At 45.7% G+C, this 23,422-nt stretch overlaps 2 protein-coding genes across 4 annotated transcripts; one reads left to right on the forward strand and one right to left on the reverse strand.

Moving 5' to 3' along the window:
* Nucleotides 1–933: 933 nt before the first annotated feature.
* COPB2 (coat protein complex I subunit beta 2) lies at nt 934–16,183 on the forward strand. 2 transcript variants are annotated; one of them, XM_077785561.1, is made up of 22 exons: nt 934–1,303; nt 2,823–2,960; nt 3,211–3,297; nt 4,145–4,271; nt 4,837–4,985; nt 6,023–6,169; nt 7,173–7,272; nt 7,401–7,543; nt 7,766–7,965; nt 8,251–8,361; nt 8,613–8,701; nt 8,778–8,884; nt 9,164–9,307; nt 9,956–10,086; nt 10,370–10,577; nt 10,777–10,887; nt 11,657–11,871; nt 12,147–12,239; nt 12,319–12,499; nt 12,620–12,688; nt 14,250–14,342; nt 14,730–16,183. In XM_077785561.1, the coding sequence occupies exons 2-22, from the start codon at nt 2,907–2,909 to the stop codon at nt 14,823–14,825; spliced, it is 2,655 nt and encodes an 884-aa protein (XP_077641687.1). In that variant the 5' UTR covers nt 934–1,303; nt 2,823–2,906; the 3' UTR covers nt 14,826–16,183. The 2 variants fall into 2 exon arrangements, with proteins under 2 accessions (XP_077641687.1, XP_021411420.3); XM_021555745.3 differs by lacking the exon at nt 934–1,303 and adding an exon at nt 1,531–1,649.
* On the reverse strand, nt 15,626–22,835 carry MRPS22 (mitochondrial ribosomal protein S22). 2 transcript variants are annotated; one of them, XM_021555748.3, is made up of 8 exons: nt 22,712–22,835; nt 21,804–21,964; nt 20,908–21,072; nt 18,805–18,948; nt 18,251–18,334; nt 17,198–17,343; nt 16,047–16,155; nt 15,626–15,801 (listed from the first exon to the last, which is right to left on the reverse strand). In XM_021555748.3, the coding sequence occupies exons 2-8, from the start codon at nt 21,897–21,899 to the stop codon at nt 15,709–15,711; spliced, it is 837 nt and encodes a 278-aa protein (XP_021411423.1). In that variant the 5' UTR covers nt 21,900–21,964; nt 22,712–22,835; the 3' UTR covers nt 15,626–15,708. The 2 variants fall into 2 exon arrangements, with proteins under 2 accessions (XP_021411423.1, XP_021411422.2); XM_021555747.3 differs by lacking the exon at nt 22,712–22,835 and adding an exon at nt 22,153–22,270.
* Nucleotides 22,836–23,422: the final 587 nt, after the last annotated feature.

The raw sequence follows: 23,422 nt of genomic DNA on the forward strand, positions 1-23,422 counted from the left end.
TGGCACACCGGCCCCGCACCGGGGACGGGAGCGGCGCTGCGGGCAGCCTGAGCCGGGGATGGGGCCGGCACTGCGGGCAGCCTCAGCCGGGGATGGGGCCGGCACTGCGGGCAGCCTGAGCCGGGGACGGGAGAGGCACTGCGGGCAGCCTCAGCCGGGGATGGGAGAGGCAGTGCGGGCAGCCTCAGCCGGGGACGGGAGCGGCACTGCGGGCAGCCTGAGCCGGGAACGGGAGAGGCGCTGCGGGCAGCCTCAGCCGGGGACGGGAGAGGCAGTGCGGGCAGCCTGAGCCGGGGACGGGAGCGGCACTGCGGGCAGCCTGAGCCGGGAACGGGAGAGGCGCTGCGGGCAGCCTGAGCCGGGGACGGGGCCGGCGCTGCGGGCAGCCTCAGCCGGGGACGGGGCCGGCGCTGCGGGCAGCCTCAGCCGGGGACGGGAGCGGCAGTGCGGGCAGCCTGAGCCGGGGACGGGAGAGGCGCTGCGGGCAGCCTCAGCCGGGGATGGGGCCGGCGCTGCGGGCAGCCTCAGCCGGGGACGGGGCCGGCGCTGCGGGCAGCCTCAGCCGGGGACGGGGCCGGCGCTGCGGGCAGCCTCAGCCGGGGACGGGAGCGGCAGTGCGGGCAGCCTGAGCCGGGGACGGGAGAGGCGCTGCGGGCAGCCTGAGCCGGGGACGGGGCCGGCACTGCGGGCAGCCTGAGCCGGGGACGGGAGAGGCGCTGCGGGCAGCCTCAGCCGGGGATGGGAGAGGCAGTGCGGGCAGCCTCAGCCGGGGACGGGAGAGGCGCTGCGGGCAGCCTCAGCCGGGGATGGGAGAGGCAGTGCGGGCAGCCTCAGCCGGGGACGGGGCCGGCGCTGCGGGCAGCCTCAGCCGGGGATGGGGCCGGCACTGCGGGCAGCCTCTCGCCGCCGCCGAGCTCTCCGGGCCGTGCCCCACACGGCACTCTGCGCGGCCCTGAGGGGACGCGGTCTGGGCATCGCAGTACGGAAAAACGCATTCGGCGGTTCGGGAGTGTCCAAAGCAGTCCCGATGGAGGCGGGATGGATGCCGTCAGAGTGCCTCAGGACACTTGGTCTGCTCGGCCTGCAGCAGACACAGCAATCGCCAGCATCCTCCGGAGGGGAAGCGAGGGGCCAGCAGCGATCTCTGCTCTTGGTGACAGCGACAGCACCTGAGGGGATGGCAGAGAGCCGGGTCAGGAGAGGCTGAGGCTGGAAATCAGGAAAAACTCGTTCTCACGGAGGCTGGACACCCAACAGGCTCCGCAGGGCGGGGCACAGCACCAAGCCTGGCAGGGTTCAGAAGGTGCCGGTAAACGCTCTCAGACACACGGGGTGCCGCTCGGGGTGCGGAGTGAGGGCCCGAGCTGGGTTCCCCGGTCCCAGGGGTGCTGTCCCACGCTGTGTCCCCGCGGCCGCCAGCCAGCCCCGCGCCGACTACAACTCCCACCCTGCCCCGCGCCGCGGGGCCCGGCGCCGCCGACTACACGTCCCGGCATGCCACGGGAGCGCCCGCTCTCGCGAGCCTGCGGGGCGGCGCTGTGGCGAGAGCGGAGCCCGGAAGCTCCACGTCGGTGATCGGGGCCGGAGCGGGGCCGGGGCCGGGGCCGGAGCGGGGACGGCGGGCGGCTGCTCGGCACAGCGGGGCCATGGTGAGCGGCAGGCAGGGCCCGGGGCCGCCTCGGTGACCATCCGAGCCGGCCCCGGCGAGGCAGCGCGACCCCGCGCTGGGCGGACCGAGCGCATGGGGGGGCCGGGCCGGGCCCGGGCAGCAGCAGCAGCAGCAGCAGCAGGAGCTGTGTGGTGCTGCCCGTGGTGTTCTCAGCCCAGCGAGCGGCTGTCCCGCTGTCCCGGGCTCGGGGTGCGTGTCGCATCTCGGGGCACTTCCCGGCCCTCGGGAGCTGCGGGTCCCAGCGGTTCCCGGGATAAGCGCGGTGCCAAGTGTAGCCGTGCCTGCCTTCCTGCTGTTTGCAGCAGGAGAGGTGAACCCAAATTCATCTTCACATCCCATGTCACAGCTGTGGTACAGGTGCTACCTGACAATCAGGTGGTTCTTTTTCCTTGCAGAGTGTGACATAGATAACTGCAGGTTTTATTAATATGTGCAGTGTTCTTTGGTCAGTCATTATCCACTGAGTTCTGTGAGATAAAAGCAGCATTAAATAATCTCCAGTGAGTGTCTTAAGGAATCCACAATGCCTCAAATATATTAGAAAATTACTTTGCTAGACTTAATGCATTTCAAATACTCTGGCTGTACATTGCCAGTGATTAAAGTGGAAGGTCAGACCCAATTTTGTAAGAGAAAGACTTAAACTTTTTCCTGATGTCAGTTTCTACAAGACAGCGTTCCATTCTAAAACATAATTTTTGAATTGTGAATGGAAGTAAATTTATAATGGGCAAATGTTGTTGTGCTCTATTGTGGTAGTGACTTTTCTTCCTGGTTTGTCAGGTGAAGTAGCAGGAAGATTTATTTTCTAATATTTGTATTAGAAGCAAGTTCTTTTTGCTTTGCTTTCATAGTTCAGGAATACCAGGAGGATGTGCAGTGCATTTTTTTTTTTTTTTCACTCTGCTGGTGATACTTCTGCAGTATGAAGAAATTCTGAATGTTACAGAATTAAATTAAGCAGAGCAACTGCCATTGGTGGGGATATAACCCACAAAAACAGATACACAGAGAGAAAAGAGTAGTAGCCATCTGTCTGCAGGGACAGCGGGATTGAATCCTTTTTTTCTCAGAGTGAACTGCAGCTCTCCTTTTCCTTTTTTTGAGCTGGTTTGCTGTGAAATCACCTGGTCCTCCCAATTGTTTCCCCCAGCCTCTGCGACTGGACATCAAGCGGAAGCTGACGGCCCGCTCTGACCGCGTGAAGAGCGTGGACCTGCATCCCACGGAGCCATGGATGCTGGCCAGCCTCTACAACGGCAGTGTCTGTGTTTGGAACCACGAGACACAGGTGAGGGCTCTAGCTGGGCCTTGTTGGGAAATGTGCGTAACTGGCAGATGTTATCAGGTGCTGGAAAACTGAATTTGTACAGGATATTCAGTCACTGCTGCTACCTGACTGTGCTCCCTCTGGCTAAGTACAGGAATCACTGTATCAGCAGACAAGGAAGTGATATAGTGGGCACTGTTAAGAAAATAGAGCTCATTTCAAAGTTGTGATTTTCTCCAGTGCTATAAACTGTAACTGTTTTTATTTTCAGACTCTGGTGAAGAATTTTGAAGTGTGTGACCTGCCTGTGAGAGCTGCCAAGTTCGTGGCAAGGAAGAACTGGGTTGTTACTGGAGCTGTAAGCTGTTTCCTCTTGTGATTTCGTATTCAGCTGTACTTTGTCTGATCAATTTTCATCCCATTATTTTCTGCAGATACAATTTTGTAGAGAAGAAGGGAATACAGTTTCCCAGAAGTTTTCTCCTTTAAGGAAGCTTAGAAGCTTAAATTTTCATTTCAAAAGAGAGCAACCTGCTAAGGTGACTGACTTTGCAGGTAATGCCAGGTAGATGGAGTTTAGCTTTTACTGCCATCTGGAACGTACTCAACACAGAGTTCTGACTCAGTATCATATGTGCTACTTTAACTCAGATTAAAATATTGATAGTTGTAGGTAAAATGAATTTGAAATTGCCTTCTACTTTTTTTCTTGGTTATATTAAAAATAATTTTTTAGATTTGCTCACCACTAGAAAAAAAGTCTGCTTTTATTCCATGAATGTACCTTGGAAGGAATAGTTGTATTCTGACCTTGGTAACACATTTTTCTTTATGGAGTCAGTATTTTTTGGCTAAATTAAGGTAATGCCTAAGTATTTTTGTCTCAACATTAATTTCCTAGTCTTCTGCCCTGTACCAAGCGTAAAAATGTATCTTCATTTCATTACCATAGGCTGCCATGACTCAGTGACTTGTAAAAATGAAAATTTGGTTGAAGTTTTTTCTATTTCATAAATTACTCGAAACAGCAGTGTGTAATTTATAGCCTTCTGAATCCACGTATAATTTGTATCATTGGCAAGAAAAATTCCTAAATATTTTGTTGTCTTTAATGGTGGAATGTCTTTTCCTAGCTCCCCGGCATTGCACGGAAGGTGGGTTGCACAAGAGATTTCTTTTCATGTGGCTTTTTCTGCCTTTTCCAGGATGACATGCAGATCAGAGTTTTTAATTACAACACCCTGGAAAGAGTTCACATGTTCGAGGCCCATTCCGACTACATCCGGTGCATTGCAGTGCACCCCACGCAGCCCTTCATCCTCACGAGCAGTGGTGAGTCCTGTGGGATCTTTGCATGTTCAGCTCTTCTCAGGCTCCTGTTTCCTGTGGAGTGAGGGCTTGCAGGTCTTCTTGGGAAGACTCAGGAGTCCTTGAGCAAGAAGCCAATATGACAGTTGTGATTTTGTTGTTTCTTGCTAGATGCATTCATGTTTTTTTAATGGAATATCAGCTGCACTTAAAATTTAAAATATAATGGCTTATGTTCTTGTCAGAGAAGAGCAAAGAGCCTTCTCTCTTATTATCTCCCAGAGGAGACATTTGTATATGTGCTAATTAGCATGGCAAACTCTCAAATAACAGTTCAGGTTGTGTTTTTAAAAAAATTTCATTGTGGCTTGGAGTAAGATTTTAGCTGGGAATCTGACTTGAAAGCAACAGACAGCTTTCATCTCCCTGTGGTCCTTCTGCAAGGACTGATAATCCTATAGATGCAAATAGATTATTAGCAGTGCCTCCTGTCCATACTGTACCATGAAATTCTGGACGATTATGCACTTTGAGGAGGTTGTTATCACCCACTGAAGCTTGCTGTTTTGTTGTTTGTGGTTTTTTCCAGATGACATGCTGATCAAACTCTGGGACTGGGACAAGAAATGGTCTTGTTCTCAGGTGTTTGAAGGACACACCCATTACGTCATGCAGATTGTCATAAACCCAAAAGACAATAACCAGTTTGCCAGTGCTTCTTTGGATAGGACAATTAAGGTAGAGAAACTATATTTATGTTTTTTTAGTCATTGAGTTTATCAGTGTACACAAACCAACAATCCTGTATGGATGATAGGTCAGTATTCTTAAAAGCAGGTGCAGTAAATAGAATTTTGACTGAAAAGTTCAGTAAATATACCAGATTATCTGTTGCCTCTAACAATTGAAAATTAGTTCTTTAAACTCTTTTAAGTACTGTATTTCCATTTGGACTGCACAGAAAAATGGAGAGGAGTAATAGTTTTATTTTCAATGAGTAATTTATGAGTATTGAAACTGTATAGCGGATAAATACTTTAACTGTGCACTAAAAAGTAAAAAACAACCCTGGTAAAGGTGTCCTTGGATGTGTGTTCATGGAATTGTTTCCAGAGATGCCTTCAGCCTTCTCATGGTCTCATCTGCTGTGCAGCTGTTACTAAATATCTGTGACTACAGATTTGCAGCCACTGAGCAGTAATACCTCTTCAGATTTCCTGTACATTCTCAGTATATTTGCTGTAAAAAGCCAGCACTGATTTCATATGGCCACAGATGTTGAGATCAGATGCACATAAATGTTGATTTGATGTGATAAACATGAGAAGATACTAGTATATCTACACTTGCTTCATTTTGATTCCTCATTTAACATGAGCTTTGATATTTAGTGTAACTGGAAAAATTAAAATTCAGGACACGGAGAAAACTCATGTATAATAGCAAGTAGTTACTAGCTATTTTTATAAACACATAGTGCTTCTTAAAAACAGTGCTTTATATGGTTTCATATCCTTAAAGTTTAAAGCAACTAATTTCAATGTTTAGAGGTATGAGCACAGCATGGGCAATTCAGCATGTTATTTGTGTTTATTGGGGGAAGGACTGCTGAGCAGTTGTTGAGGTTTTTCACCTAAGAAAACAACTGTGTCTTTGGAATTCTGTGTTCCTTCTCTTTGGACTTGAGAAGTACTTCTGGATACCTGTTGTGTGTGCCAAGGATGACCTAGACACAGCAGGTTGCTGGGTACAGGTGGTTGTGTTTTACTGGTCAGGTGTGGCAGCTTGGATCATCCTCTCCCAATTTCACCTTGGAAGGCCATGAGAAAGGAGTGAACTGCATTGACTACTACAGTGGTGGGGACAAGCCATACCTCATTTCTGGGGCAGATGACCGTCTGGTGAAGATCTGGGACTACCAGGTGTGTGCTCAGCTCTTCAGAAGTCTTTGTGCAGGCAGACACCTTTGGTATAAAGTTTCTCTTGTTAGATTTTTTTCTTGTGACAAATTGATTCCTTGCCTTTTAGGCCTCATGTTTGTGGATTAAGCTGTTCCTCCTCTATGTTCAAGTGTAAATATTGCTCATGTATCAACTCTTTCCATCCTTCCACCTCTCTTTTTTTTCCTTCATTCTTTATAGCTTTCTGTTTCATCCCGTACACATTGGCACAGTACCATGTGTGGCACACACACCCATGCAGTTCTTCTACCCCCAAACAGGGCAGGAGTGATGAGGTGCTCTGTTTGAATGCTCCTCAGGAAAGAGAGATCTAATCCAGGGATTCACTTCTGTTGCTGGAGCCTAGTGTTCCTAAGTTCTTCCCGTCTATGGGTCTGAATGGCCAGAAGGGCAAGACAGAAGTTGTTAGGTGGTACTTTCTGGTCACTAAAACTTACTGCCCTGGTTGAAGCTGGCACTGTTTAATTTAAGTATTCAATGCAGTCATGAGTAGTACACAAGAGTGCTTGAGATTTTGCCACCATATGCAGCTGGAGACACTATACATGCTCCAGTGTAAGTTACCTCAAGCATGTCTCACAAGTGTATGAATGAACATTCTTACCAAAGACCTAAATTAGATGTATTTTCACCTGTGATGCAATGGTTGGTTATGACTTTTTTTTTGCAGTGAACTCAGCTGTCTATCATGCTTTAATGTGTTGTGCTATGCAGCTCTGAGAAAGCATATTTTCTAGCCATAAACACACCTGAACATAGAGGAAAACCCTTCTGTCAAGGGAAATATTTTCTTCTGGGCAGGAGGTACAGCTCAATGCAATCAGCTTTTAATAGCTTAGTGCTGTTGTTTGAATGCCTTCCAAATGTTAGGAATCTATAGAATTTTCAGATCAATTTGGGAGAGTTTTTTTATTTTTTTAAGAAATAAGGGTTAAAATGGGACATTGTGTTCTGTTTCTTTCAGAATAAAACTTGTGTTCAGACGCTGGAGGGCCACGCTCAGAACGTGTCGTGTGTTAGCTTCCATCCGGAGCTGCCCATCATCATCACTGGCTCTGAAGATGGTAATTTTGGGTTTTCTGGTGTAGAAAGGACAGGAAAAGAACTGAGGGGAGAGCTCTTGTGGTGGTGTGGCTCACCCCTGCTGCCGTCCCACAGAGATGAAAGGATCCATCCCTGTGTTTTTCCCCAGGCACGGTGCGGATCTGGCACTCCAGCACTTACCGCCTGGAGAGCACCCTGAACTACGGCATGGAGAGGGTGTGGTGTGTGGCCAGCCTGAGGGGCTCCAACAATGTGGCTTTGGGCTATGATGAAGGCAGCATCATTGTTAAGGTACAGTTAATGGTTGGAAGTGAGAAATTGTGATTCATCGCTGTCCTGTGTGCACAACAACAGGTTTCTGATTCTGGGACAATACGTAAAATACTGACATTTTGGCATTTTAGATGGCATTTTTTGATAGAGATTGGCTATTTCACTTGCTATTTTCTACTGAAAAGAAAAGCAACAATGTATTTTTTCCATAGTCTCACTTCTTTCTTACTTACTTTCTAGCTTGGTCGTGAAGAACCTGCCATGTCCATGGATGCAAATGGAAAAATTATTTGGGCTAAACATTCCGAAGTCCAACAGGCTAACTTGAAAGCGATGGGAGATGCTGAAATCAAAGATGGAGAGAGGTTGCCACTGGCTGTGAAGGATATGGGCAGCTGTGAAATCTATCCTCAGACAATCCAGCACAACCCTAATGGACGGTAACACATTCCTTCATCACTTCTCTTGAACTGGTTGGGTTTCTTTTGTTAGCAGGTTCAAATAAAAGGGATGCAGGGTCCAAGAGGTGCTCAGTGGAGACCCAGAAGGAGCATGACTCAGGAAGGAAATGGAGATCCTTGACATTTTAGGCATATATAAAGCTCATGCTTTGTGTTTCAGTGATAATCTTGGGCATGGGAGCCTTTACAGATAATCTGCCTTCTTGCTGCTGCCTGCTGACCTGGACACAGATACCTGACAAGTGCCTCTCTCTCCTGCCCCAGGTTCGTGGTGGTGTGTGGTGATGGTGAATACATCATCTATACAGCCATGGCTCTGAGGAACAAGAGCTTTGGTTCTGCACAGGAGTTTGTGTGGGCACATGATTCTTCAGAGTAAGTCTTGGAAGTTTTTTCCTTTGTATTACATATGCTGCTGCTAATTTAGTTTTTAGGCCATGTAGACCCAAAACAAAAAAATGAATTTTCAGTAATTCTCCTGCTTGAAAAGTTTGGACTTTTAGCACTCTGCTGGTTTTAGAAGATAACTCAAATGCAGTTGTTTTATAGCAGCTTTTGGTTTAGTAATTTTCAACTTCGGAAACTAAGTATTTGTTTTGTTTATTTAAAATTTAATCTCTATTTAGGTATGCAATCAGGGAGAGCAACAGTGTTGTAAAGATATTTAAAAATTTCAAAGAGAAGAAGTCCTTCAAGCCTGATTTTGGAGCCGAAGGTAAGTACTTTAAAAACAGATATGCTGGTGTGGTTTTTGCACAATGTGGATTTCTTCCACCTTTATTTTCTTGCAGGCATCTATGGTGGCTTTCTGTTGGGAGTCAGATCTGTCAATGGCCTGGCATTCTATGACTGGGAGAATACAGAGCTGATTCGCAGGATTGAAATCCAGCCCAAACATGTGAGTTTCTGCATGGCACTGAAGATACTACCTGTTTGGGTTTACTGATTTATATTTTCTTTATTAAACTGGTTTTCTTGCATGAAGCAAAGCTGGCAATAATAAACTAATAATTTGAGTTTATCTCAGTCATGAAGCAGAAAGGGCAGAAAAATTCCTGGATGTGTTGGCTTCTCAGTCCTAAAGCTTCTAGAGTTGTTGTGTTTTACCCTTAATTCCCACATAATCCTTCTTAGCCCGGGGTGTGTAATACTGCCACTGTTGATTCTGCTGTCACAGATTTTCTGGTCTGACTCGGGTGAGCTTGTGTGCATTGCTACAGAAGAGTCATTCTTCATTCTCAAGTACCTGTCAGAAAAAGTGGCAGCAGCCCAAGAAACACATGAAGGGGTCACTGAAGATGGAATTGAAGATGCCTTTGAGGTACCTTTTATTTAAAAAGTGGAATGAGATTAGAGATGGTAGAAGCAAGAGAGTGCGGCAAGCTTAGTCCTTAACACAGTCAAATTTAAGTGTTAGTTTCCAGACCATTTTTAATATCACACATTGTGCACCTGCCTAAGAACATATAATAATTTTTATGGGATTCATGAGGAGTGTATTCCTGTCTGAAACCCAGCATAATAAACCTTGATGCCTGCATTTCTCTTCATCGGTTCACTATTGTCAGAGAGTTATACGGATTTTTTTAAAAACACACTTTTGGGTCATTGCTTAATTTCTTTTTCTAAAATTTTAAAGTTTTGAAATGTTATTTAAGTTTGAGAAGTGAAAAGAAAACCTCATGTGGTGAATCAAAATTTCAGAAGGAAAGTTACCTTTGATTGTCTTGCTTAATGCTTAGTTTGGAGCTTGTTTCCTAGATTTATAATTGGCTTAGTTGGGAATTAGGGTAGCATGCAAGTAAAAAGAAATTATCATTTATGTACTTCCAATCTGTATCTAAATATATTTGCAACTTGCCCAACTATTTAAGTATACAATGTGGAATTATATTTTAAATTACAGTAGTCTTTCTGCTACCTAGAAGTACCTTTTTATGCATCTAATTACCCAAAATTTGCTTTGCAGGTTCTTGGTGAGATCCAGGAGATTGTGAAAACAGGTCTGTGGGTCGGTGACTGCTTTATTTACACCAGTTCTGTGAACAGACTCAACTACTACGTTGGAGGAGAGATTGTCACCATTGCCCACCTGGACAGGTGAGTTGCTGCTTCACTTAAAAGTGTTCAAGGTTCTCTCAGTGAAAGGGGTTCAAGGTGAACCCTGGCAGCTGCTGCTGTGCCCTGCTTTAGCACCAGAGGTGGGAACAAGTGGGACAGCAGTGCAGTTCTGAGGGATGAACAGTGCTCTGTGAAAGAGTGCATCCAGGAAAAGCAGAGTGTTGATGGGAGTATCCTTGCTACCATAAGAACTACTGGAATGGTTTTTTAAAGACTGTTTGTGCGGATCTGTTGAAGTGGAGTGCTCTTTGTTTTGTTTCAGAACAATGTATCTCCTGGGGTACATCCCCAAGGACAACAGGCTGTATTTGGGCGATAAAGAGCTGAACATTGTTAGTTACTCCCTGCTGGTCTCAGTGCTTGAATATCAAACCGCTGTGATGAGGAGAGATTTCGGCATGGCTGACAAAGTTCTTCCCACAATCCCAAAAGAACAAAGAACCAGGGTCGCACATTTTCTTGAAAAACAGGCAAGAAAACTATTTCTTAGTTATTCTTAATTGAGTTTGGTAAGCAAAACCCAGTGATATTATCTGTGAACATTAACTCGTTAATTATCCTGCTTGTTTGAGAACACTGTAACCTTCTGTTCAGAGTGCTTTTGTTAAAGTATTTAGGATTATGTTTGACCTGACAAGTCTCAGCTTCACTGTCAGATTTTTGTTTTAGGGCTTCAAACAACAAGCTCTTGCAGTATCTACAGATCCAGAGCATCGTTTTGAACTTGCTCTTCAACTTGGAGAATTAAAAATAGCCTATCAGCTTGCAGTGGAAGCAGAGGTAACAATACAAATTTGGGTGATTCATCCTGGATTCTGAGTATTAGCAGGTGTCTGAGAGGCCCTTTAAGAAAAGTCAGTGGTATGTGGAGATACAACTCCCTAAACAAAACTGAAATGCCTCCAATTCCTTTGATGAAGTTCTTCTGCCCATAATTCAAAGGAATCTAAGCTGTGGGATGGGGACAAAGAATAGTGTCTGCTCAGAAAGCTGCAGGAACTCCTGGAGAATATGAAACTTGAGTCCAGAACCAAGCCTTAATCTCCAGGACTTAACAGGGAGAGGAGGAAAGATAGGGCTGAAGCCTTCAGACCTTTTTTCTAGCCTTGGCAAACTTAGACTGCTGCACTAAAAAACCGATTTGTTCCCATCATTCTTATGCAGAGAGTCAATCTCATTGTTCCTAAGCAAGTTATTTAGAAGGAATGTTAACTCAGTTAACCTTTCAGTATTGAGGGTTAACTTGGGAGTTTTAAGAGATTGTTATAGGTAAATTTCCAGAGTTTTGCCTGCCTCCCCCCTCCATGTTTACTGAGAAGCTGTTTATTTTATGTAAGGTAGGGAGGGATCTCTTAACACTCACTGTGTCATGCTGGGAAGCTGCAATAATCACAGTACCTCAGTGGGAAGACAGATGTAGTCATGGGATACAGCACCTTCACAAGTCAACTTACATTTTCATACTGAGTGCTCTGAAAACCTTTAAATGCTGTTCAGAAATGTGAGTGGTTTGGTTTTTTCTTTCCCTCCCCCATTTTTGTACAATCAGTCAGAACAGAAGTGGAAGCAGCTTGCAGAGCTTGCCATCAGTAAATGCCAGTTTGGCTTAGCCCAGGAGTGTCTCCACCATGCCCAAGACTACGGAGGGCTGCTGCTCCTTGCCACAGCTTCAGGGAATGCCAGCATGGTGAACAAGTTGGCCGAAGGTGCAGAAAAAGATGGCAAGAATAATGTGGCATTTATGAGCTACTTCCTGCAGGGAAAGTAAGTAGCAAATGAGCTTCTGATTGTTCTGTTCTTCTTTCTCAAGTGCTGAGACCCTTGGGTTCTTCAAGTGGTTAACTTCAGCTAACTGAAAACTTCATGGAGAAAGATGGGCATAGGACCTTCTCAGAAATGCTCATTCTATGATGGCTACTAGATTTAAAATCTGAAATGAAAGCAACTTAAATTAATGGAATAGAATAAACACCTTTCTAATACAAGATTTTACCTTTATTAAGTTTACTGGTCCAAATCACATTTTGAAATCTTTTTAGGCTTGATTCCTGTTTGGAGCTCCTGATCAAAACTGGGCGTCTCCCTGAAGCTGCTTTCCTTGCACGGACGTATTTGCCGAGCCAGGTTTCAAGGTAATTTCTAAGCATGTGCAGAGCATGAGCTGTGTTGTCTGAATGAGCTGTCTGTAACAAATCTGGTTTACGTCTCCAGGGTTGTTAAACTCTGGCGGGAGAACCTCTCTAAAGTCAATCAAAAGGCTGCCGAGTCCCTTGCTGATCCTACAGAATATGAAAATCTTTTCCCTGGATTAAAGGAAGCTTTTGTTGCTGAAGAGTACGTTAAGCAAAGTCTTGCTGACTTGAGACCAGCCAGGGAATATCCCCTTGTCACTGTAAGTAGAACGTTTTATTGTCTCTAGAAAAGTAAAATTTGGTGCTGTGTAAAATCACCTCTAAGCAACTCAGTGCAACACTTAAATGTGTCTGGTTTTGGTTTTTTTTTTAACTTTTAGCCAAATGAAGAAAGAAACTTACTTGAAGAAGCAAAAGGATTCGAGCCCTCTGGAATAATGACATCTCAGGTCAGTGATGAATCTAAAGTAGAATTTTGCTATCTTACAGTAACATCTATCCTGGAGAATATTTCACTGGTAATGGACAAAATGTTGCTTTTATTACCTTGACTGTAAGTGCTGCAGTTGGCTTCATGTTCTTTTGCTTCAGATTTTTTTTAATCTACATCTGTACCTTGACTGTGAAATTATTTGTGTGCTTCCTCACCTTGGGTAACCCTGTGTAGAGTGAGTAGTTCTAGAGTCTTTCAGTTGAATTAATCCTACAGAAAAGTAACTCCAGTTGCATTTACAAATACTGCCTTGATTGCAGCTGATTTTCTAAAAGCTCAGTAGCTGGAAATGTAAACTCTTGCCTATTACAGCAATGACAAATGCTCTGTGTTCTTTGCTGGTGTGCTCCATGGTTATGGAATAACACTGCTCAGTAACTAACTGACCAGGAATCCTACTCAGGTACTTGAACATAGGTTCTAATCAATGTCTGAAGTAATGAACTAATTTTTTTACTACCTCAGTAGTCCAATTCTTATGCAGAAAATAGGACAAGTATAAGGTATAAGCATACAGATTGAAACAAACACTTAAAGCTTTCCAGAGCCTTAGAAGATGACAACTTCTAATTTTGCTCAAGTCAAATACACTACAGTGTATGTGAAAATCATAATGCAAGGGTTTCTTAAAGGCAGTGATGCTGGCACAACTCTTTAGAGGCTATAAATACCTAAAATCAAAACTGCGCTGGAAACTGAAGGAGAAACAGAAAAGCTACAACTCTCCATTGTCTGTATGTTTTTCCTCATAGGATATGCACTATAAAACATAGTTTTGGACATCCCTGACAGAGCAGAGAGGTTAGGTTACTTTCAAGCCTCTGTAGTGACTCTGCCACTTGTGCATCATAGGAAATACTATTAAAGCAAAATCAAACATTGTCTGGACTACCTATGGAAACAAAAGGAAAGAACTAAGAACTAGCATGCGTAGAAGCTGACAAGACCTCAGTTTATCTTTGCATTCAGCTCATGATTGCACAGAAGCCATAAGCCCCATTTTCCTCTTACAGCTGAGGCTGAATATGGGACGTTTTGTAGGAGACAGATTCATTCTATAATTAAATACAGTAAATTGAATAGTACCATTGCTTCAGTAAGATACTGACTGATGAATTATCTTAATATAAAACTTGTGCACAAGTGAAGCAAGAAGAAAGTGTTAAACCATTATAGGATTTGGAACACAAAGCCCAACAACTACTAAAATCTGCTGTCAGTCTCAACTTAGTCTCTCCTGCTGAAGATGTTGAAAATCACTAACAACACTTCAGTATTTAAAATGAACTGTTAATTTCTGAAGCTTCTCATTTTATCAGTTCCATCATCAACTGCATCAAATATACTGGGGCAGGAAATAATGGAGTGAGGACTAGAATCTTTTCTGACAGAGAAGATATGGCTCAAGAGTAACTAAGGGAAGCTGAAAAAGAACCACTGGGCAAGGGGTAGTAGAGATCTGCTGTTGTTTACCTCCTTTTGTTGAAAGAAAACTAAAGGAATTTCTTTGCCATTAGAAAAAGGCTGAAGAACCAGTTCCCTCTCCTAAACAGGAAGTGATGAAGACAGTTGTGCAGAATTCTGATAACCTGCCAGCAAGAGATCAAAAGGTACCCAGTTTTATGAGGGGAAATACAAGCTCTCACAATTCATTTTATAGTAAAGACTTCAATGGGTGTGATTTAACCAAGCTACTGCACACATGACTCTGGCAGTGCCAGAGCAGTGTTCAGAGCCCTGCACACAGTAACAGACCAGTTCAGCAGGTGGGGGTGACAAGGGGTGTTCAAACCTAGCTGCTCACAGCATGGTAAAGAGCTGCACTGGTGGAAGAGGCTTCCTCATCGAGCAGGCAGCTGCTCTCCAGCCTCCTTTAGCACTTGTGTTCCTCATGAGGCCTTGGCTGTGGTTTGCAGTGTGCAGACCCATCTATCCCATAAGGTGCATCACATGTAACCACAGTGGTATCTCCCTCATCTAGTCTTTTCTCTCCTTAGACACTGCTGGACCTGGAAGATGACTTAGACAACTTGGATCTGGAGGATATTGATACCACAGATATCAATCTGGATGAAGAGATCTTAGATGAGTGAACATCCTTTTATAGATGACCAAAACAGGAAATAATTTGGTCAAAACACAGAGGAATGAAGTTCTGTGGACTGCTTGCTCCAAGTTACTTTGATTTTTGTATCACAAGTGGGCCATGTACATGTAGAAGGAAGCATACAGCTAACAATTGTACAAAGAGAATCAGTTTCCAGTATGTTGAAATTCAAGATGTAAGCCTCCTCCAGAACATACTACAAAATGTTTTCATTTATCAAGTGATTCAATAAATCCTTTTAAACGTTCTGCTCCTCAGTCCTCCAATTAGTAGTAATATTTACTAAAAATAGTAAAATTCTTAAGACTAACCCAGCTTCCATAGTGTATATTCCAAATCTGTGAAAGAGGAGCACAGTAGCTGAAAAATAGTATTTTAACCTGACTACTATTCTCAGCACCTACACTGAGGTATGTGATTGTGTTTTCACTGTGCTGCCATCTAGCACTGGTAACCATCAGTATCAGCTCAGTTACTCTTTCAGACACTACTTCAGCTAAAAGCTCCAGCAGAGCAGTGATACAGCTTAAGGGTTAGAAGTGGTGTTTGTTACACCCTTTCCTAAACGAAGCAGTCCAGACCCTGCACTTACCTCAGTAACTTAAATTAACTGTGGGCAATTCCTTAGATTTAAGATGCAACAATAAAAAAAAATTGAACTTAGGGTACCATGTCAGCAAAAATAAGTCATGATGGCTGCTCTAAGTTCACTTACAGAACTTTTCAAAATGAACTGCTCTACTGATTCATACGTATTTCAGTAAAGAAAAATACATTCTATAGCAGTCATTTTCAAGTATTTATTGTGGAAAGGTGTACAGAAAATGCTTATAAACAGACTTAAAACTTCTGATGAGCTGATGTTTACTTCATGAAGCTGAAGAAGTAGCCATTGCTTCTTCATAAGCCTGCAGGGCCAGCTGAATATAACCTTCTCTCTGGGATTCAGTTTTCACAAATACCTGCAGCCATGGCAGGAGAGAGGTTAATGAAAGAGCAGAGTCATCATGCCAGTGGCAGATCAGCCACCCACAACTGAAATCCTGGTGCAGCTGTACAGAGGGAGTTTAAAAACCCCAGTGTGGCACGTACAAGAGTTCTGGTTAAGTATCTGCTTCCTAAGGTAAAGAGATATTTAACTACTAATAGGGTTCTGCTTGAAAAGCTGTCTTCTGCAGGTTACGCAGCTGAAAGCAGAAAAGCTTACCTTGATCAGATCAACTCCTTGAAGTTTCTGTTCCTTAGCTGCCTTTGCCGACTGACATTCAGGGTGAAGCATATGATATAGTGTAATTAAACTTGTAGCATCATCCAGCCTAAACAAATAAAGACTCATTTTAGCAATTCCTTTCTCTTCAGAATATTTATAGAGAGTGTATTTGTAATGTACTTTGCATAGCACAGGCTCTCAAGCTGCTGGTTCCACTGAGTATCCAGTCCCTGGAATACACAGGCAAATACCTACATATATCCCTGCTGAAGCCTGCTGGCCTGTTCAGCAGTAATACAGCTGACATCCTTCTGAAAATACAATTAATTACTAATAATGAATATTTAGTGGAGTTTTCTAACACTGACTGTGATGACCAGTATGTTTTACAGAAGCAGCATGAGAAATCCTGTGACACTGAGCTCTCAGCTTGAAGTTTGTGGCAGAAAAAGACATTCCAAATGCTGCTTGTTTAAATTGGCCAGATACACGAGTTCTCCCTTTACCAATCTGATTCTAAGCCAGGAACCTTCCTGAGTTCTCCATATGCTCAGGTTTAAAAGCAAGATCTGACCATCTGTTTCAAGTTTCTAACTGAAACAGCAGGAAATAAATGCCATTATCACTGCAACTTGGACTTCTGACTGTACAAATTTCTCCCAGCTCTAGTGACATTTTGAACTTCAGGGAACTTTGAATAACTTTAGCACCATGTTTTATAGAAATTCATCTATTTAAAATGAAACCTTATCTACATGTTCCTAAGCTACTCAGGAATTGCTCAAAAACCTAGAGTGTATCAATTCTATAAGCCAAAACTGAGCTCAGTATGGAAATGCCAGACTTTAAGATCAGAAGTACTCAGAGCTGGAAGTGTTCTGACAATTACATGGGAAACAAAAATAAACACCAAAAGACTACAGAAAGCTAATTTCTGCAGAAACCTATATATACCCTACAACTTCATGGACTATTACTGCTCCTGTACAGCTAACAGTAGCTACACAGCTAACTGTTAGTTACAGCAGGCCTAAAATGTCATGCAAGTGAGAACTATCCTACATCTGCCAGAAATACTTATTTTATTGTTGAAAGGCAGTACTTTTTCTAAGGCAAGGCAGGATTCCCAAGTGCCAGGCTGTACTTACAGGTCTCTGTTGATCATGTCTATGAGTAGGCCATCTGCCTTCTTCCTGCCGAGCAGGTACCACACCATGCCCCCAAAGTGCCTGGTTGAGCGCAGCAGGTCGTACTTGCCGTTTTTCTCGATGTCCTCATAGGTGCGGTGGTGAACCTGCGCACATACGTGCTTGTTTGCAGAACTGGAGCCTGGTGACAGCTTTCCCCCTGTACCTCTCAGTTTTTAATCCTTTTCATTTCCCTAAGGTGCAGGGGTAAGCCACATGCTGAACCATATGCCTGTTATAATTCAGGGTAACACCGGGCTAGCCGAGTCCTTGGTACTTAGGATTTAGCTTCCTTTTACTATAAGGATGTCTATGCCTCTCTCCTGAACTTTTGCGGAGACAGGGACATAAGCTCTGGTCCTTCTCTGCACTGTGGTCAAGCTGCAGCTATCCTTTCAGGAGAAAAATTAACTAGAGCAAGGAGCTGTGAAATTTAGGAAAACAGGTTACTTGAAAAATTGCCTAATATAAGTAACAACTTCTCAACTCACTGAGAACATTACAGTTTAAAGAGAAGTAAACATTTTAAAAGCAAGTGTAGACTAACATTCACCAGCAGCTGTAGCTACTAATTTTATTCTGCTGGAACTGTATTTTTGTAGCTGCTTTTTATCAAAAAATAATACTTTGTGCACAGTGCTCTTTCTCAAAACGCACTTTGTCAGCTCCCTAGCTGTTCCTACTAGTTCCTAAGCCAGCAGTCAGTGTGACTTCAGCAGCAAAACTCTGCTCAGAGCCCCTGACAAATGTTACCATCAATTCTGCTTTGCTACCAAAAGTACCTGAATAAAGACTATTTTTGTAGGCTGGCAAAAATTACTTGTGCAAAATCCTCTTCTACTGTTCTGCATAAAAATAAACCCCAAAACTCATCACAAGATAATCTATATGGGAAAATTAGAGCACATACGACCAACACCTTTGTTCCCCAGATGAATATGTTTACAAAATAAACCCTACAATTCTCCACTAGGATTTTTTTTTTTTTGCTAGAAAAATAGAAAGTGAACTCACTCTGATATAGTCAGGCGAATCTGGCTCAAACTGAGCAATGCACATGTTCAGGACATCTTCGTGACGGTCTTGCTGAAATACAGTCTGAAACAGCAGTTTGCATTCAGGGGTAGATTATGTAATCACACCATCCCAACATCCCAAAATCAAAACAGCAGCCACAACTCTGTTCTGGGCAGCATTTACAATGAGTAACCCCTTCATCAAAAGACAAAATGGACAGAGGTACAGCAAGTTACTTGACGACATTAATAAAATGTTTCTTGGTTTTTGATTCTGAAACACCAGTTCACATTTCCAGATTAAATGTACAATTGTTTCTAGTATGACACAGTATTACACCTACCTAGGATTTACCTGGCCCTGACCTGGAACTTTATTTCAAGTATTTCAACCAAGTTACAATGAAAGGCAATTTTCAAAACAGAATTCAAGCCACTCTACACATACATGCAGAATGGATTATTCAGAGTTACTCTGCCCAGAGAGCAGAGTTTCACAATCAGACTGCAATGAAGTAAAAGTGCTCAGTTTCAAAGCCAAGAAGAGCTTACCCCAAGGTTCTCATCCTTGAATAATGCTGGGGGAATCACCCTGCGCCCTTCCTTTGGGAAGAATATCTGGATCATCCTGTCTCGTTCCTCCCAGGTGGCTTTGCGTAACACCCCATTTGGTTCTCTAACTACAATGAAACGTTCCTGCAAATGAGGTAAAAACAAAACATTGTCTAAAGCCTTCTCCCTTCATAGCCAGAACCATCCTAAAAAACTCCTCATTTGTCTAAGTCCTTCTACTCCTAAAGTCACCCTAATAACACCAGTTTCTACTTGACTGTTGCCATGTGCCAGATTGATCATTTCTGCCTTACTACCTGCTGAATAAGTGTTGTTTTTGCACCTCAGTTTTGCTGTCTGACAACTGTGCATGTGCCAACGTTGAAAGCCATGGCTCTGGGAAGTTTAGAGGCAACATGACCCATACCCAGACAGGAAGTTAGCCTGATTTTATCATTTAATAACTCATACAAAAATTAGGAATGCAAGTGTCATTCACTTTTGTACCTTTTTTCCAGAGGTTGGCTAGAATAAAGTAAGAGTAAGTGCAAGGCAAAAAATACAACAAATTAAACAATATACTCAGATCTGTTTAGAAGCATAACTGCTTTAGGGTGGCAAATGGGAAAGTTTGCTGGACAGGAAAGTTTTCAGTATGGTTGTTGGGGGTTGGGTTTTTCTTGTTACTTGTGGAACTTCTTCCCATTGAGTTGCTAAGAAGCACTGATGGCTGGGTGCTCTGGTTTTTGGGAGTGTTCTTTGAGGGGGGGAGGGGGGGAACAGAGATACCACGAGAATAGAGGCAGGTAAATGACAGCGCTGGGGAGTTGGGGACTCTCTCTCTCTCTCTCTCTCTCTCTCTCTCTCTCTCTCTCTTTGCCATCAGAGGAGGACGGCCCGGCTGTCACTTACTGTGGGGACAATTCACCAGCACCGCTGGAGCCCCGGGAATCCCCCGTGTGCCCGGCAATCCCCCGTGTGCCCGGCAATCCCCCGTGTGCCCGGCAATCCCCCGTGTGCCCCGGCAATCCCGAGCCCCGTCTCTCCCTGCCCTGCCCGGAGCCGGGCCGCCGCTGCTCCGTCCCCGCTGTTTCTTTGCTCCTGCTCTGAGCTTCTCCACGCCCCAGTCCCGCAGTTCCAGCTACCGCCGGGAAACCCCTGGTACATCTCACCCCCCAGCCCGGGATTTTGCTCATTCCTGCCGCTGTGACGGTAACTGCACCAAAGGGGGAGGTGCCTGCAGTCGAGAAGACTGTTACCGGGTCCCTGGTCCTGTTGGTTGTTAGTGCTGTAGTTACTGGGTTTTGTTTGCCTTGTTATACATCCTAGTAAAGAACTGTTATTCCTATTCCCATATATTTGCCTAAGCGCTCCTTAATTTCAAAATTATAATTATTCGGAGGGAGGGGGTTCACATTCTGCATTCCAGGGATGCTTTCTGCCTTCCCTAGCAGACACCTGTCTTTCAAACCAAGGCAATGGTGCAGCAGGAGGATAAACAGCAGTTTCCTGGAGAAAGCTCTCAGAGTAATAAATGGAAGACTGGCCAGTTCATTTCAGAGGATCATCACTATATGCACATTTGAACCATGAAGGGTTCCTGGAATCAGAACTTGGTTAAGAATTTTTCTGGCCTCTTATTACTGGTACTTAAAGACAATTGAGATGTTTAATTACACAAAGGAAAATTTATCCTTATACTCCCCAATTCCATATTTCTTCACAGCTTTCCTGGGAACTCATTCATCATTTCTACAGCTTTCCATCAGATCTTTGCAAGTGTGGAGTAGCTCCATCTTACAAAGGAATCCAATCCTACAAAGAGCTTCTAGGAGCATGGAAGAACTCGGTAGTCCTAGCATATCACATTCACTGCTTATAAAATAATTAACTACTCACCATACAGCTTTCCCATGTCTGCTTTTGAGTAGCAGAATGTAATTTATGATTATCAGTTAGAAGCAGGTATTTAGAAACACATTTTTCTCTACTGCCTTGTAGCAGACTGAACTTTCAACTCCTCAGCCCTTTGCAAACTGACGCATCTACATTTGCATTAAAGCTTATTTTGAGAACAAAAATACTGTTGATCACGTTACTTACACGATGTGGAATGGAGTAACTTAAATCTGTAAACACATATTTTGCAGTTTCAGTTCCTTCAAGGACTTTGTCTTCTGCTAAGACATCATCAATTGGCTCTCGTTCATTCAAAACAGGGGGCATGATTAGTTTTGTTTTAGCTTCCTCAATGGCTTTTCTTGTGGCCTTGCAGGGGAAAAAAAAGTAGTTTAATTTTACAATTAAAACTATCATCCTATTGGAAAGATAATATACAATTTGGGGACAAGTATTTTCATTTAGAAGCTTGGTTTTCTTCTTCTGCATTTGACAAAAAATGAGACACCAATTCTACCTCTAGGTAGGTGGATTTCATGAAAACAATTTACCACTACTAAAACCTGGACAAAATGTTGGCAGAAGTTACAAAACTACAACAGGCAAACACCAAGTTTATTTTAGGTGTTTTTCCATGGTAAATTTCCCCCAAAATACAAACCACAACCAACAGTTTGTATATAGGTTTAATTGTGGCTACAGCAGAACTGGCTTAAATAAGGCCCTTTGTCATCCTGAATTATGTCAGACCAGAGGGGAGAGGGGAAATAAGTTGTCAAAGAATTCCCAGGGCTATAACTTAAGTATCATATGAAGGTATTTGATAGAGTTAGGAAGCATTAACAGCTTAATAAAGAGAAACTATCACCAAAAAAATATAAGTTTTCCTCCCATATTCCATCCAAATCGCACAAAACTGGACAAACCAAAATATTGCAAGTGAAGAAACACTGATTTACACTGATTTAGGGAATAATCCGAAACAAAGTAAAGAAACCGTAATGTTTTCAAACGCAGCAGTAAGGAAGGCAGAAATATGGGCTATTACAGGCATTTTGTTAAAATCAACACTTACTTCCGAAGGAAGCAGAGCAGCCTACCTCTTCCAGCTGAGCTTCGGTCATCAGCTTGTAGTGGGGCGGCTTGAGGCCCTTTTTCACAGGCCGGAACACCTTGTGCAGGTCGAGTCCCGTCATTTTGTAAAGCAGCGTCTGAACCGCTTCATCCGTGAAGGCGGGCTTGGGCTGGGCGGTCTTTCCCGCTGCGGGAGAGGGCGCACGCCGTTACCGGGCTGAGGAGGTACCACGGTCACCCCTGGCCTCACGGCTCCTCCCGCCCCGCATCCCTCCCCCCGCGCTCCGCAGCCGCCCAGCACCGCGCGGCACGGCTGGGCCCCGAGGCCGGGCCGGCCGGCAGCGCGCCGGGGGTGCCCCCGGTCCCCTCGCGTACCGCCCGCAGCCGCGGCCAGCGCCCGCCGCGCGGGGAGCGCCCGCAGCCGCGCGGGGAGCGCCCGCAGCGCCCGCAGCCGCGCGGGGAGCACCGCCGCCCGCGCCCCCAGCGCCGCCATCTTCGCTCCGCCCCTGCCCGCCCCGCGGCGCGCCGGGAAATGGAGTCACGGCGGGCCGGCCCAATGGAAACGGAGCCGCGGAGTCACGGCGGGCCGGCCCAATGGAAACGGAGCCACGGAGTCACGGCGGGCCGGCCCAATGGAAACGGAGCCGCGGAGTCACGGCGGGACAGCCGGCCCGACGGAAACGGAGCCGCGGAGTCACGGCGGGCCGGCCCAGTGGAAACGGAGCCGCGGAGTCACGGCGGGCCGGCCCAATGGAAACGGAGCCGCGGAGTCACGGCGGGCCGGCCCAATGGAAACGGAGCCGCGGAGTCGCGGCGGGACAGCCGGCCCAATGGAAACGGAGCCGCGGAGTCACGGCGGGCCGGCCCAATGGAAACGGAGCCGCGGCGGGCTGGGCCGAGAGTCGCCTCGTGTGCCGGGAGTGGCATCCTGTACCTGAAAGCTTTGTCCAAGTGCTTCTTGAACTCAGACAGCCTTGGCGCTGTGGCCACTGCCCTGCAGAGCCTGTTCCAGTGCCTGGCCGCTCTGTGTGAAAAACCTTTTCGTGCTATCCATCCTAAACCTCCCCTGACACAGCTTCAGGCCGTTCTCTCGGGTGCTGTCCACTGGTCGCCAGAGAGCAGAGATCAGTGCCTGCCCCTCATGCGGAAGCTGTAGATGGCTACGAGGTCTCCCCGGAGTCTCCTCCCGGCGCGGGGCCGCGCGGTCCCGAGGCACAGCGCGGGGGCCGCTGCCGGCGCTTTGCGCTCCTGACGCGCTGCGGAGCGCCTGCCGCAGCGCGTGTGCCGGCTCCCGCGGCCGCGGGCGCGGCGCTGCGGCTGCCCCCTCAGCGGGGAGCGGCGTGGAGCCACCGTGCGGGACTAAAGCGCTGTACCCGCGGGTCCGGAGCGCTGCGGGCGGCCGTGGGCGCGCTGCCCGCTGTGAGGAGCACCCCCGCCCCGCGGCCGGGCAGGCTGCCCCGGAGGGAGGAACATTAAACATTAAATCCCACCCGGCCCCGTCTGCGCCGTGCCCGGGGCCGCCTGCCCCGCGCGGGGCACCGGCCTCGTCAGCCCGACCTTGGCCCCACTGCCGTGGGTGGGGAGCAGCTGCTGCCCTCGTGTTCAGGGAGCTGTAACGCTTTTGTGAATAAAGGAAAACACATAA

The sequence above is a fragment of the Lonchura striata genome, chromosome 10, assembly GCF_046129695.1.
Source record: "Lonchura striata isolate bLonStr1 chromosome 10, bLonStr1.mat, whole genome shotgun sequence".
In the NCBI taxonomy this organism is placed as follows: Eukaryota; Metazoa; Chordata; class Aves; order Passeriformes; family Estrildidae; genus Lonchura; species Lonchura striata.

Bases quoted from the DNA above. Each gene is read 5' to 3' on its own strand.
- MRPS22 (XM_021555747.3), bottom strand. From the start codon at position 22,270: ATGGCGGCGCTGGGGGCGCGGGCGGCGGTGCTCCCCGCGCGGCTGCGG. The intron at 21,965-22,152 runs GTACGCGAGGGG...CCTCTCCCGCAG, and splicing joins GCTGGCCGCGGCTGCGGGCG to CGGGAAAGACCGCCCAGCCC. The intron at 18,949-20,907 runs GTAAGTAACGTG...CCTCATTTGCAG, and splicing joins GTTACTCCATTCCACATCGT to GAACGTTTCATTGTAGTTAG.
- COPB2 (XM_021555745.3), top strand. The intron at 8,362-8,612 runs GTAAGTCTTGGA...ATCTCTATTTAG, and splicing joins TGGGCACATGATTCTTCAGA to GTATGCAATCAGGGAGAGCA. The intron at 10,578-10,776 runs GCAAGAAAACTA...TTTTTGTTTTAG, and splicing joins CACATTTTCTTGAAAAACAG to GGCTTCAAACAACAAGCTCT.